At 32.4% G+C, this 15,525-nt stretch overlaps 1 protein-coding gene across 3 annotated transcripts; it reads right to left on the bottom strand.

Moving 5' to 3' along the window:
- Nucleotides 1–2,601: 2,601 nt before the first annotated feature.
- LOC147409472 (protein DETOXIFICATION 27-like) lies at nt 2,602–12,845 on the bottom strand. Of its 3 annotated transcripts, XR_015174011.1 has the most exons (9): nt 12,473–12,845; nt 11,848–12,389; nt 11,684–11,770; nt 11,445–11,501; nt 6,975–7,213; nt 6,616–6,734; nt 3,111–3,197; nt 2,907–3,034; nt 2,602–2,815 (listed from the first exon to the last, which is right to left on the bottom strand). XR_015174011.1 is itself a non-coding variant. In XM_086429381.1 (8 exons), exons 1-8 carry the CDS (start codon nt 12,764–12,766, stop codon nt 2,975–2,977), a joined length of 1,485 nt encoding a protein of 494 aa, XP_086285507.1. In that variant the 5' UTR covers nt 12,767–12,845; the 3' UTR covers nt 2,681–2,974. The 3 variants fall into 3 exon arrangements, 2 of the variants coding, with proteins under 2 accessions (XP_086285507.1, XP_086285521.1); XM_086429381.1 differs by having other exon boundaries at nt 2,681–3,034; XM_086429395.1 differs by having other exon boundaries at nt 2,681–3,034; nt 11,848–12,385; nt 12,473–12,613.
- Nucleotides 12,846–15,525: the final 2,680 nt, after the last annotated feature.

Here is a 15,525-nt window from a genome sequence, read left to right as displayed (position 1 = left end):
ATTGATTATCATTTTGTCTGGGATCTTGTTCAACGCTCTATGCTTCGCGTGTCTCACGTTTCTTCCACTGATCAGCTTGTCGACGCTCTTACAAAGCCTTTTTCTCAGATTCGACTGTGTGACTTAGTTTTCAAGATTGGAGTCTCCTCTAGATCACCATCTTGAGGGGGCCTAATAGGATATCTCCGAATTATTCTTGATTATTCTTGTAATATTCTAGATTAGGATAGTTGGGACTTTCTAGATTATTCTTATAAACTTCTAGATTAGGATAGTTAAGACTTTCTAGATTATTCTTACAATCTTCTAGAATAAGATAATTAAGACTTTCTAGATTATTTTTGGAATGCATATAAATACCCTATTTGGGCATTTGTAATAACCATTTAAGAATTCTCGATCAACTAAGATCCTTACACTTCAAAGAAAGGAATCAAGAACCGCAAACGTTTTAAAACCGGAAAGATTAGATCAAGAGGCCACAAAGAAACAATGAAGGTTGTTGGAACTGCTAAAAGAAAGAGCATTTTATGAGAGATTGCAAAGTACCAAAGCAGCAGTGAAAATAATAAAAAAAGTCAAAAACTTTATTAATCTTTCTGGTAAAGACTACGATATTTTAATTTTCTGTTGCAACTCATAATAACTCTTGGGTAGTAGATTCTAGTGCATTTTTCATGCCACCTGGCAAAAAGAGGTACTCCAAAATTATGTGCAGGGTGATTTTGGGAAAGTATACCTTGGCGATGACAAACCATGCAACATAATCAGAAGAGGCGATGTACATATAAATCTAGCGAACGAAATGATCCTACAACTAAAAGATGTGAGACATGTATCGAATCTCACAGGGAATCTAATATCAATAGGCCAATAATCAGATTCAGAATGCAGAATCACTTTCACAAGTGATTCATAGAATGTATCCAAAGGAGCTATGGTGATAGCTCATGGAAGGAAATAAGGCACCTTTTATGTGATGGATGGAACAAACAGTGTTCTAACGGCCATGCCACCAGATTCAAACGCAGATACCTAGTACTGCAGATTTGGACACATGAGTGAGAAGGGTATGAATGTTATGCTGTCACTAATGAATTTGTAGAACTTGAAGATATTTTTACCAATGAAGTGTTACAACCTAGAGAGGTAAATACACAGGTAGAACCTCAAGCCCCTCCTCAAGAGTTGAGGAGACCGAGAAGAGTCAACCAAGGTCAACTCCCAGCTCGTTATTTAACATCTCTGAATTATCTTCTATTAACTAACAATGGTGAACCAGAGGTTATGAAGAAGCAGTGTTAGTTGAGGAAAAACTCAAATGGGAGGTTGGGATGAATGAAGAAATGGACTCCTTAATATCAAATTAGACGTGAGATTTGGTTGAGCTTCCTGAAGGCAAAAACGCTCTACATAACAAGTGGGTTTACAAGCTAAAGGAAGAGCATGATAGGACCAAGAGACACAATGCCAGGCTAGTTGTGAAGGGATTTCAGCATAAGGCAGGAATCAATTACACGGAAATTTTCTCTCTTGTTGTGAAGATATGTATCATCAGATCGATTTGAGTATTGTTACAGTAGAAGACTCATCATCTAAAGCAACTATATGTGAAGACATCTTTCCTTCATGGTAATCTAAATGAAGATATCTATGTCGATTTTGAGCATTGCAGATTTGACCTCCACAGATGTCCATGATTAAATTGATAAGTTATAAATTAAAATCAAATCATTGATTCAAGGAAGGTCACTGATCCTGGAGAGTTGGTTTTTTATTAGAAACCCCATAGTTATATTAGCGCTGCAATCATTGTTAAATGAAGTGAAACTCTCTCATCTTTGGCTTAAATCTTGTATTTGATTAAATTTTTTTTTTAAATACTGTTCATCGCATATATTGCTACATCTAAAAAAAACCTAGAGAGATGACATAACCGATTCATCTGGCTTTTCATGGTGCAAGCTATAAGTGCAAGACGAAAATGAGGATTATTCTCTTTCCTCTTTCCCAGATTCATGCACATGCATGTAATATGATCTATGTCTCTAGATCAATATTAGAGAAGGAAGAAAGATGGGAGCACCCTTTGGTTGGATACATGTTGGGAATCATCTCTACTACCAAGTCCACGAAGTGGTAATAGCCAAAATGTGAAAAAATAAAGGTTCAATGGAGGTTGTGTCACTAAACTAAGATTTTTTTTTTCTTATTTAAATTATTAGGCCTTCAAGGAGGATTGTGAAACAATCCATAACATAGCAATATGGACGATAGGAGGCCGTCCATTATTCCTTCATGAATGGAATCAATCCAAGATTAAAGCCTGAAAGGGAACTCTTTAGATCAATCCCAATATGAATTTGGCGGCAAAATTTGCCTCTGCAATTATATTCATCATAATCATTTGGGATGATAACCACTGCACTGGGCTCCGTTTACATTCAGATCTTACAAACACAAGTTTGAGGTTGACATAGGCACAATTTTGTCTGGAGAGTGATACAAGCTGCAAATGCATCAATTTCTATGGAAGTCTAAAAACTCTTATGATCAGGCAATTATTTGTGAATGGAAACCATTGTCTGACATACAATGTAATTCATTCAATCACCCACCAAAGATGTAATCTATTCATCAGTGGTGCGTGCCTACAACAGGTTCCATGTAGATGAGAAGATGACCAATTTTCAAGCATTGGATCTCTAATAGCAAAATTTAATGGATCCCTTGAAACATCACAAGATGTCCGAGTCATTCTTTTGTGACAAATCACAAACTACGAAGCCAAATTCAACCAAGCAAACCAATGAACCTGACAATACAATCAAACACCAAACGATGTTCTTTATCTAGATCAGAAAATCACATCTCGAATTTGTCCAAATTTTTTCAGAAGTCTTTACCTCTATCACAATGCATTTTTCTAGACCACCAAAAAAAAAATGCATGACCAGAGTCCTTTCTTGGGAAACTATTTTAATTGTTGATTCGAATCTCGCATTTTTTCCACTCGCAAGCTTGCCTTGGCAGCCTGCAATAACAGAGAGATTGAGTATATAACCTGTACATGCATGTCTAACTACTGGAATTTGCTCAAATTAGTTTACCTCTTTATTCCAATCACTTCGAGCCGTGATGATTGCCAATATCAATGTCTGAACCGCAGTCCCACCAATCATCCCAGCCCATATACCCTGTAGGCCATCGGTTTCATATGTACTCTTTAGGACAACCAGTCATCATAATTATTTATTATAGAGTAATAGTTGATCATGATCCCTCTTTTCCTTTTTTTAACTACTGGGAATGCAAAATCAGTGATCAGTCGCTAGTAAGTGAAGGAGAGTTTTGAACCAAGGACATGTTATCAACACTTGTAGACTTTAACCATTGACTTAGCAGTTACCTCAGTTACCTATGCATGCAAGTATAACTAGAGATCCTTATGCCAACGTAAAATTAGTAAAAGACACAATTACCCTTTTCTCAATGGTTTCGAGATCGATTGACTCAGCAAAAGCAAAATAAAAAACACGACTGTCAAATACAAAACCCAATTGAATGCGTTGATACAGTAACACCTTTAAAATAAATTGAAGTGTTCTTGTCCCAACAATTGAATTCCATGCTCAATAGATTACATTTTTTATGAGTTACTTTGCTTATCCAACCCTTCTTTATTGTTTCTTTTTCTTCTCCTGCCCAAACCCCACTCTATCTAATGTAGGATATGTATAATTCTAGTTAGAGTCTTAACTAGTTTCTATTCTGGTATGATTTGTTTCTATTTTCTAATTCTAGTAAGATTTCTATTTTTTTTACTTTTATTTTTTTTTTTAAATTCATTTTTATTCTTTAGACTATAATTAGAAGTGTTTAAAAGTGTCTAAATTTAATTATAATAGATTAAAAAATTTGTTATTATATTATAAATAGCTTAGGAAAGTTATTTTTTAGTATTTTAAAAGATTTCTAACTTGTTATGATGAAGTTATCTATATAAGGAACTTTACATACGAATTTTGATAAATCAATTTATATCGATTTATTCAATAAATTTTGGATTTAACTATTTCTCTTATTTCAATTTATTTTTCTGATTCTTTCTTCTTTTCCAAATTAGAATCTATTGATTCTAATTGGTTTTGTGTGTTCCATTGAACACAATCTCTTAATTCATTTTGAATCTATTGATTCACACACTTCTGTTATGTCAAATAATATCAGAGACTAGATGAAGATTCACCACATAGTTAAAAACAGTAATTTTGTCACCAAAGAGCAACAATCAAAATCTTCAAGAATTTGAAAATCACTTAATCACCAAGATGCAAGACATGATCTTGACTAGGGGTGCAACTTGGTTCGGTTCAAACCAAGAATCAAACCAAACCGATAACTTTGAGCTGGTTTGATTTGGTTTGGAACAAGTTGCGATTCGGTTTCGGATTACAAAAAGGGAGAATCGATCAATTTTGTTCAATTCTTGGATCAAGCTTGTATATAATTATTATCAATTATTTTAAGAGTTAGGATATATATTTTTAATTTTTATGGATAAACTAATGACTTTTTATGAAAAGATTAGTGATTATTGCATGAAATTTTATGTTTATTATTTGTTTGTTTTTTCATTAAAAAATATTACTTACAATTTATAGAATATTGGCAATCCGTAGAACTCTACCAAACCAAACTGTCTTTAGTTCGATTTGGTTCCAATGAAATTTGGTTTAGTTCTGGTTCTTATTTAGTGGAACTGACCCATGCTGGTTCAGTTCCAATTTTACCTCAAACTGAACCAAGTTGCACCCTTAATCTTGACTACTTTTGGCAAGCTTAATGGAAAAAAGAAGAGAGGAGAAGATCAACTTGGGTAATCAGAGAGTTCTCCATCAGTTTTCAGCCATAGGTAACCTCCAACCAGCACCCCCTGGTTGTCCCTACCCATCAACCCCCTTTTACACGCCGCCCCCCCTCTCTCTTGTCGGAAAGCCATACTATCTGCCACAACCCCTCAAATCACTTCAAAATACCACCTTAATCAAAACTTTTCAATTACCCTTAATCTACCCCTCCCTCTTACGACACTTATCCACCTCGAAATCAACCCTAACATGATCCATCTACACATGTCTCTAGCTCTCATTTCAGATTTAATTATTTCTCCTATTTCAATTTACTTTTCTGATTTTTTTTTTCTAAGATTGAATCTATTGACTCAAACTGATTTTGTATGTTTCATTAAACATAATCTCTTAATTCTTTTCGAACCAATTGATTCACACACAGTTCCGCTACATCACTATCCACTACTAGTCATCATATTCACAAAAGTCAGCGACTTTTTGAAAAAGTCATGTTTAAAACACATATAATAAGTTTATCGTTTGAAACGTTAAAAAATCGTGAAATATTGAAATTTTTTTTTTCTAATTTTGACATTTAAATTGTGAAAATCTCGACTTTTTGAAGAAAAAAAACAAAATTTTCAATTTCTCATCAGAATGGTTTTTTTTTTTAATGTTTTATCTTTCTTTTTTTATTTTTACACCCACGTACACAACACATAAAATCTGGACCAAAAGACTAATTTTTTCAATCATTGTCTTTCCAAATAAGGGTTATTTTAATACAATCCCTTAAATCACCTTACAAAAAAAAAAAAAAAGTCCACACAACTTTTATATATATATGAAATCTCCTCCACATTTTAATATTTATGATAAGATATTTTTATGATAAAACTTTGATGAGAATCCCCTTGACCTTGATCTTATCTCATAGATTAATCAAAATTTTCTATATGACAAAAAAAGAACCTTGATTTTCTCTAACCAAAATCAAACTTCTTCAATCTCTTGGATGATTTCAATGACGATAGTGATGATGTAAAATAAATAAATAATGTATGATAAATATTGATAGTTTTTAATATTTTTATTTTTATATGTTATCATTTTTTTTTCCGTTGTTTTTTGTTTTTATTGTTTTTTCAAAATTTTCCCTTGCCGATTTAAACCCGTACTCCAACTTTGTGACTATGCTAACCATACCTCACCACCTTCTATCATCCCCTTGTTGGTCTCATCTTAGTAAAAAATTGTTGTTATCAAATGAAGGTGCCAAGTTTCTAAATCAACAGCTAGATGCCATATAATATATATCTAAAATGTAAATTCAAGAAACTAAAATTTTTACCCATCCAACGTTTTCTCTTCACCTAACTAAGGGCTTTACTTCTTGGTGTTGATTTAATAGCTTTGCACCGTCCGTCAATTGTTAATAGCAAATCCCTACTCATTGGAAAAACCTTTGACGTGGGCAGCCCGCTTCAAAATTTTGAAGGAACCACCTCCATTGGATTGCACGTGGCTTTTCCAAGAGGTATTTCAAATTTTGGCGGAAATGTAAGGGCGTGAAATAAATTGGAAATGCCACGTGTCATGTAATGAGTAGGGCTCCTTCACATTTTGAAGCGGGCTACCCCTTCAAAATCGGACTCCTACTCATCCACACCACACACACAGAGCCATTATATATGACCATTACATATGCCTTCCTTGTTATATGAGCCAAAACAAAAAATAAAAATATAAAAAGATTAGATACCATCACGCCAAGATTAAAGACCATGCCCAGCACGATTCCAAGTGGGACCCCAATAATATAATAGCATCCAATGTTAATGTACGCTACGAAGGCTTGCCATCCTGATCCAACTGCCACACCTGCATTTACACACAAATTTTCACCATTAGATGTTATTACATGTGAGGTATAAGAAAAATGCTGAACTCACTTCCTACCATAGATTTTTTCCTTGTATCTCGAGGAAAAAATCTATGGTTCTTTGGACACTGCCACGTTGGTGCTGTAAGCACAGTGTTGAAGGAAGTCAGTTTAGAACGACTCTCGGGTTATAATTATGTGCACTGCTAGTGAATGTGGGAAAGCTAGAGCTGAATTACCAGAGAGAACTGGTTGAACACTGTTGAGGAGAATTGTGAAGGCTAATAGGACTGCAAGCTTGTCAGCAGCATTGATGACAAGTGCACTTGAGGTGAAAATATAAGAGAACTTGTCATGGAAGATCATTATGAGAACGCAAAAGAAGAGCCCTATTATTATAGATGTAACCACCGACACCATTGTCGCAAATTTTGCTCCCTTTCCATTGCCTGCACCAAGCTCATTTGCAACCCTTACTCTGTATCATAACAAATCATAACACTTTATTGCATGCTTGTAGCCGCTAAAACATACATTGAGTTCTTGTAATCCAACCATCAATAATCATTAGAAACTTATTCTTCTACATGATATAAAAGCAAATTATCTAATGACTTAGATGATGTTTGTTAAACTGAAAAAAATAAGTGCTGAATAGTATTAAGCGCTGAATTTAAGTGCTGAAAAAGTTGTTTGTTTAGATACTGAATCATGTTTGTTACACATTGCTGAAGCTAGTAAATTGTCTTTGTTACCCTTATAATTATATTATACATTGTTTGCATGTTTCAAATGCTTATTTTTTATCAAACACAATAAAATATATTATTTCTTATAAAATTAAAATATAATTCATTTTTAAATAATAAATAATACTCAAATCTTTAATTTATAAATAATAATTTCTATTTATAAAAGCCCACAAATTTCAAATTAAAAGTAATAATGTCATATTATCAAAATTTGAAATCAACATTAAAAGAACTTAATTTTGGATGAATAATTTTTGATGGAAATGAAGGATGTGTAATTATAAAAGCACCCTATGAATTAATAAGGGTAACCCACATCATAGCCAATTTTTTTTTGTTTTATATGGGTTAAAGTTTTTGGAATGAGCAAATTTTTAATGAGGATGGTCTATATGGTCTAGAGATCATCATCATCAAAAATCAGTCCATTTTGAAACTTCTAACTCGTCAAAAATAGTTTTTTTTTTTTTAAACAAGGGACGATTTACGATTCTTGAACTTATTTTGATAGGGTTAGAAGTTTCAAGATGTGCTGATTTTTAGTGATGATGATCTCCTCATTGTAGAAATCATCCTCATCAAAAATCAACTTATTCCAAAACTTTTAACCCATATAAGACAAAATAATTTAGCCATGATGTGGGTTTATTAATTTGTGAGGTGCTTATATATTTATCCATGGGATATAAGAGGTAATATCCTTTTAAGAAAAAGGGCATACTTGTCCGTATAGAAAAAAACGAAGTGCTTACCGTTTCAGCACCTTTTTTCAGTATCAAAATAGTGCTAAATTTTTTTCACTTATTTTCAGCAATAAGCGCTGAAAATATAGAGTAAACAATGCGCTATTTTGACAAAAAGTGCTGAATTTAATTTTTTTCAGCAATAAGCACTGAAAAATAACGCCAACAAACACAGCCTTAGTTTATATCGATATTGTATGTTATCATATCCGTTGTATAATTCTTCGCTCTCTTTTTATGATTAAAAAATAGTATCATTAATGTTAGAAGAATTATAATAATCTTAAGAAAGATTTAAATAAAATAGTAATCAATCCTAATTTGAAAAGTAATCTAGTATAATTTTAATCTTTTTGAAAAGGTTATAATAAAATATAAATAAGATTACAATGTACCACAACTTGGATTCAAAACCTGCCTCTACCTATTAATAACTAATCATAAATCTCGTTTGAAAAATAAAAAAATGAAAAGATTTATAACATGTTCATTGTAGTGATCTTTTTTCGATAGATCACTTTCACCTAGAATTCCTAATAGTAGTAGTGGGATCCTAAGAGCTTATCCTAATCTAGGACATTGTTGTGGTATATGCCAAAGAATCTTTGATGTTCAAACTAGTGTCTTGATTAGGGTTTCTAAGCTCTATGATCAATGAAGAGGTTAAAAAAGTCCCTTTTCCATAAAGATCTTTTTTATAGACATCCTCATTCTATAATCATCCTCTTCTCTATGATCTCTTCTCCATGATTCACGGAATATAGGAATATCCATTCCCTGGATTCTCCTGGACAGTTAAGGAATGTGAGTTATACAAGAAGTCAAATTTTCTAGGCATATAACTCGTCTAGGAATATTTAATTCGGACATTTCCTCATCTAGGTAGGCTTCTACCTTCTAGAAGTCGAGACTTTGGTCAAGTTCTCAAAAATCGAGCAAGACGAGTGTCGACTAAAGGTACCATGGTGCTGACAACCTCCAAACTCTTTCTCGACATGGTCATCAAGACTACTTTAATCGTTGCCACATTTAGGAAGAAGATCCTTTATGGGCATGACCAAGAAAAATTGAATCAGGCCCTCCCGATTTGCATCCCTAATTCCAAGCATGATTTAAACCAATTTATTATAAAATACATTTTGTTGTGACAAAATTATTTATAACTTCTTTACATAGATAAGAAGGTGAGGCAACAACTTGACTATTTTTTAAATGGGAATATTTCAAAAATAACCCAAAAAAAAAATTATTTTTAATAAAAGTAATCATTTTTTTCTAAAACTACAAAACAAACCTTGAGTAGTCATTAAAGAGCATTTTTTGGCAATCCTATAAAAAATCGCAGTACAAGTGTAGTTTTTCAAGTTACAGTAAAAACCTACACTTCAATTATAAGTTTTTTAATTTTTCTTGGAGTGCTACCATTCAAGTGTAATTTGTCAAAATGAAATTTTTTTCAAAAAATTTATCCGTTGAGTTAGATGCAGTAATAGATATTTTTTAGATATTTTTTACATTTAAAAATTACTTAATTTCATTAAATGATAAAATAAAATTAATATGTTATTTTATATTATAATATACTCATTCATATATAATTGTATAATAAAATAAAATTAATCTGTTATTTTTTATTGTAATACACTCATTCATATATTAATTTATTTAAATGATTTTTTTCTATTAAGGTTTGATGCCCAATTTCTTAAATTATTTATGACACATCAAATTATAAATTAAAACACACTGTTAATTTCATTGAAAATTAGTATTCAAAAGTGTGTTCGAAAAACACACTTTCAATGGTAGCTTTTCATGTCAATTTGAAAAACTTACAATTGAAGTGTAGGTTTTTCATGATAACTTGAAAAACTACGCTTGTATTATCGTTTTTCATAGGGTTCTTTTTTAATTTTTTAAAAATGACTCTTTAATAGTCGCTCAAGATTTGTTTTTATAATTTTAAAAAAATTATTACTTTTCTTAAAAATATTATTTTATTTAGATTTTATTTTTTAAAAATTTCCCTTTTTTATATAACTAGGAAAAGTATCCCTTTATAGCCTTTTGTATCTGAGCATTGGACACAAAAGTTTCCCATTAAAAGATGAATCGTACTTTTAAATTTTTTTATGTATCTCAGTTCACTTGAGAAATATCAGTCCATCAAAGAGTGGAGCCATACATTAAAACTTCAGTCTCAATCAAAGATAAAGTGTCAAAAAAAAAAAAAAAACTATAATTGACCTAAAGTTCTTTTTCTTTTTCTATTTTTTTTTATTCTTTGGAGGGGGCCGCACGTACCAACCAACCACCCTAGCATGTGTTCAACAAGGTTAAATATAGACAGTTTTAAGTGGAGGGACTTGTAGAGATTCAAATTGACCTAAAGTTTATACATGAAGAATAGGAACCAGATTATGATGTGGTATATGATGGTTGACGACCTGTGTTTTTTCTCCAAGCTCAGCAGCATCCCAAACATGGACATCAACGTTCTTTAAGGCTAGAAGTATTCTTTACTAAAATGTAGGAAATTTGTGTTTTTCCTTTTATTTCAGTCGTTATTTTATTGGAGAATCTCAAATCTAAGAAAATTTTGTTTTTCCTATAATCAAATGTGGATGGAGAGATTTTTTTTTACCCTGAGAGAAGTCAATCCAAGATTTCATAGAATTTTAAATAACTAATTGCACAAAGCCTCATGAGGGTGGTTTTATAATTCGGAGATGCCCTCAATGCAAGCGGGTTTATGTGATTGGTCGATCAGGTATTCTGTGAAATTCTAGACTTATTATTCTGTGAGAAAAAAAAAATTCATGCGGAGGGAGGTTAGAAAAATCCCACTTAGAGTTTGAGTTTGGAAACATTCAAAATATCTTGTGACTGATTGAGACACACATGGACCATCTTACACTATTTGATCAATATATAAAAAATTAGCTTGATTGGTGGTTGTTTCTGATTTCGGTTCTCAAATCTAATAACAGTATATATTACTAATCAAATTAATTTATGTCCACATATTTGTTGGTTACTGCACGGCTAGGATTGTGGCTTTTCTTAATAATTTCCTACCCAAGTAAACCAAACTATTTCTTAATTTAGGCGTAAAACATTTTAAAATTTTAAACTCCTTTCCCATTTACCATAACTTAAGGAACTAATCAACAATGCAGAAAAAAAAACTATAAAGATTAAAAAAAATACATACCCAGTTGCAGCAAAGAATGCAAGAGGAATCATCATCTCCCACCCATTGATGGACATACTGCCACAATCAATCAAAAAATAAAACCCAACAAAAACATAATCAGAACTTATTAGCACATAATTAACAAAGCATCAAATCCTTATCCAACTAACAATAACACCACAAAAGAAAAACTTCAAAAAAAAAAAAAAAAAACTATAATTAAACCAAAAAAGGAAAATACAGAATAACTAGATTACCAGACAGATAAAGCATCGATTGCAATTTTAGCATCTTTTAGTTTCCCAGTCATTACTATCAGTATTCTGTAATACCAATTCTCCAAGCTGTCCATCAAATATTAAGAAGTGAGAGAGAGAGAGAGAGAGAGAGAGAGAGAGAGAGAGAGTATCTATATATGTACCATAACATGACCCCAGAAGCAGCAGAGAGTTTAAGAAATTCCCAAAGACCAGAAAAGGCTTGAGAAGAGAAACCAGTCCAAGTAAGAGGACATCCACCACAAACTGTGTACCCATACAACCCAAATACCATAACCCACCATGAAAAATTCAAAGTCGCAGCAGTTCCAACCACACCAAGCTTAAGCCCATAAACAAAAACCCAACTCAATAACACATGAACCACAAAAGCAGCTAAAGAGACCCATGCAATAATTGCTGTCTTAAGCTGGCACTGAAGAAATCTCTGTAAAGGAAACTGAAAAGCAAAAGAAAAATGAAGTGGAATCATCCACAAAGCCACCAATCCTGATTGCTCAGCCACGTCATCTGGTTCTCCTAATAGTTTTAATATCGGTGTTGCAAACACATAAAAGGGTAGAAGAAGAACAGAGCAAAGAAACAGAACAATCCATGAACGTTGCATATAAATCCCCAACATGTTGTATTTCTTCGCCCCAAATGCTTGCCCACATAATGTCTCTAATGCACTCGCCATCCCTAACTAACAAACAAATAAATAAATAAATAAAAATAAATAAATAAATAAAAATGAAGAAAAATAGGAGGACCATTGGAAATAATTACCAAGAGACCGAAGTTGAAGCCAACAATAACATTCAGAGCGATGGAGATAGAAGCGAGTTCCAGATCACCCAAGTGACCTGCAAAGGCTTGGGTAATGATGTACATGGAAAAGGATGCGACGCGGCTGAAGATTGCAGGACCGACGACGTGCCATAACTTCTTTGATTCGATAAAAACTTTCTTTATTAGATCTTGATCATCAAGGTTATTGTCATCTTCAATTAATTGGACGGTTGGTGATGATTCTTGTAACAAGGGAACTTTCTCTTCTCCTCCTCGTCCGCTGCTCTGCATTTTAGTTTTTCTATATGTGCTACCCTGTTGTCTTTCTTTGAGAAGATGAAATTTATGAGTGGCAGATAAAAAGAGCGAGGGAGGATTAAATGTCGTGTGTTGATTTTATAACTAGAAAGTCTTCACTCAGTCAGTACTCGGCTGACGTGGTACGGATACGGAATCATAGATTTTTTCCTCCTATACATTTTTATGGAGATTGAACCCTTGTATCCCGAGAAAAAATTGTATGTTTTTTATCCATGCCACGTCAGTCGGATAGACTTAGTGTGAGTTGAATCACAAAGCTGTAAACCTATTAATAGCTTTCCGCGTAGACGATGAAATTATTAAACCTGATAGAAAAGGAAATTGTTGGACACCGGATTCAGCCCTGACTTGCCTGGAAATGTAAAGAAAACCGTTGATTTTCTAAATTGTATCTCGAAGAAATAAATTTATGATTATTTGGACGCTACGGGGTCAACTCAGTGTTCGATCCAGTGTCCAACTCAGAGGCTGTGTAGGACGACTCGAGAGAAACTGTTGGTGTTGGAGAATCAGTGTAAAAGTTTTTTCAGGGAGTTAATTATGTGAGAATTAAAAATGTTAAAATTCATTTTAATTGTCATCAGTCTTTTAGCTAGTCACATCAACGGGTAACATCTCATAACACTCAATTGAATTAGACTGATGTTAAATGCTGGATTTTTGGCCAACAGCCTCTGACACCCTTTCCTCTCTCCTGCTCATATTTAGAAAAAAAAAAAACATGTTTTCAAATGTGATGGCCTTATGAAAAAATAAAAATAAATAAATAATAAATTGAATAAAATTATATGATGAATGAACTTTAAAATTAAAAAATTAAAAAAATAATTATTTTTATCATTGAATTTTATTTTTAAGTTTGGGTGTTCGATGGTGACCGTTCATTTTCAGTATTCTTTGATCAAATTTGAAAAATAATATATATATTTTTTAATATGATGAATATTTTCATAAAATTTAAAAAGTTATGTTGTTGGATTGTCAATATGATAATCAATGTGGGCCCAATGACCCTTTTTAAGATTTAATATCTAAAAAAATAAATATGTGGGTAATGGGATGTGAGCCAACACGTCATAGGGCTTTGGCTAAAAGTAGCGTCCATTTAGCATTTTTCATTGAATTATTATTATAGAGAAAAGTATCTGATGTAATTTTATTACAAAAACTCCATTTATAAAGTTTGTTACCTACACAAACCTTACTTTATGAATCATGCTACCATAACTAATTTAGTAAGATTTCAAATCTTACTAAGGGACAATGGGCCTAGATGGACAAATTATCAATCCAGCAACACAACCTTCTAGGTTGCATGGAAAAACTCAAATTCGACCGAAAAAAATTATATATATATATATATATATATATCTTTTTTGAGCTTTTATAATAGATATTGAGAATGGATGGATATCAAACTCTTAAATTTAAATATAAAATAAAATGGTGAATTTTTAATTTTTTTTAATTATTTTTTAAAGTTCTTAGAATTTTGTCCTCTATAATCTTGTACATCAGATCATGTTTTTGGACGTTGGAAATTAATGTGGTTAAAATCCACTCCAAGGTATGTTAAATACCAAATTAACCTCAAAAAATTAGAAAGACGTGGATCCCGCTGCAAGGTTTGCTCAGTAATGTACTTCAGAAAGCAAGGTTCCCTTGGAGTTGTCAGAACTCTAAAGGAGTTTTTGTAATAAAAGTGCAACAGTTAAGTTTGCCAAGTAAATCTCTCTTATTATTATTAGGAAAATGTCGAAGTAACATTGAAATTGACATTGTGTGGGACATTTTTGACGTGGATGTCTATCAGAACCATAGATACTTTTCATTGAGATGTGAGTGAGAAAGCATATATGGTTTTAACACACATCTACGTCAAAAATATCCCCCACGATGTCCATTTCAATGTTACTCTAGCACAACTCTTATTATTATTATTATGTTACGCTCAATTAAACTAATTTTTTTTAAATGTTAAGACTTCAAATTTAAAATTGTCATAATCTAACTACCCACACAGTATACTTAATCGACTCCCCTTGACGTGACATGTGCTAGACCATAGATCTGTGCTCCTCGGGATACACAACTACACTTTTTTGGGAATGTGTGATGTGTATCCCGAGGAGTATAGATCTACGATTCTCGCACATGTCACGTCAAGGGCAGTCGATTGAGTATGCCACATAGGATAGTCAAATTATTATTACTCCAAACTTTAACATGTACATTAGAGAGAAGAATAAGTTTGTTTGTTAGCATGGGTTAAAGGTGTCGTGGCACCTTTTAATATCTCCATTGGAGATGTTCTAAGACAATTTTCTATCCACCTAGAACACTCCAAAAAATAAAGATAAAAAGTGGAAGAAAAAAATCTAAAGAAATTAGGTGTAATTGCATACACTTAAGATGTTCATTATATTCACTTAATTTTGTACACACCTAAAAAAATAAATTTTTTAATTGCACACCCTTAATCAAATATTTTTTTTTTTGTTTCACTTTGCACCCACCCAAAATCTACCGAACCTCCTCTCATCTCTCTCTCTCCTTTTCCATTACCCGTTTCTCCCTCCCTCACATTCTTTTATTTTGCACTTGAAAATTTTTCAATGAGAGTTCTAAGCTTTGATCTTACTTATCTTTTTTACTCTAACACATCAAATTTTAATAGAATCTGTAACAATGTAATTTTCAACTATAAAAAATCTTGTTAACATGAAAAT

Source organism: Akebia trifoliata, chromosome 2 (genome assembly GCF_017979445.1).
Source record: "Akebia trifoliata isolate Shusen 1 chromosome 2, ASM1797944v1, whole genome shotgun sequence".
NCBI classification, from domain to species: Eukaryota; Viridiplantae; Streptophyta; class Magnoliopsida; order Ranunculales; family Lardizabalaceae; genus Akebia; species Akebia trifoliata.
This window is presented reverse-complemented; position numbering and strand designations above follow the sequence as displayed.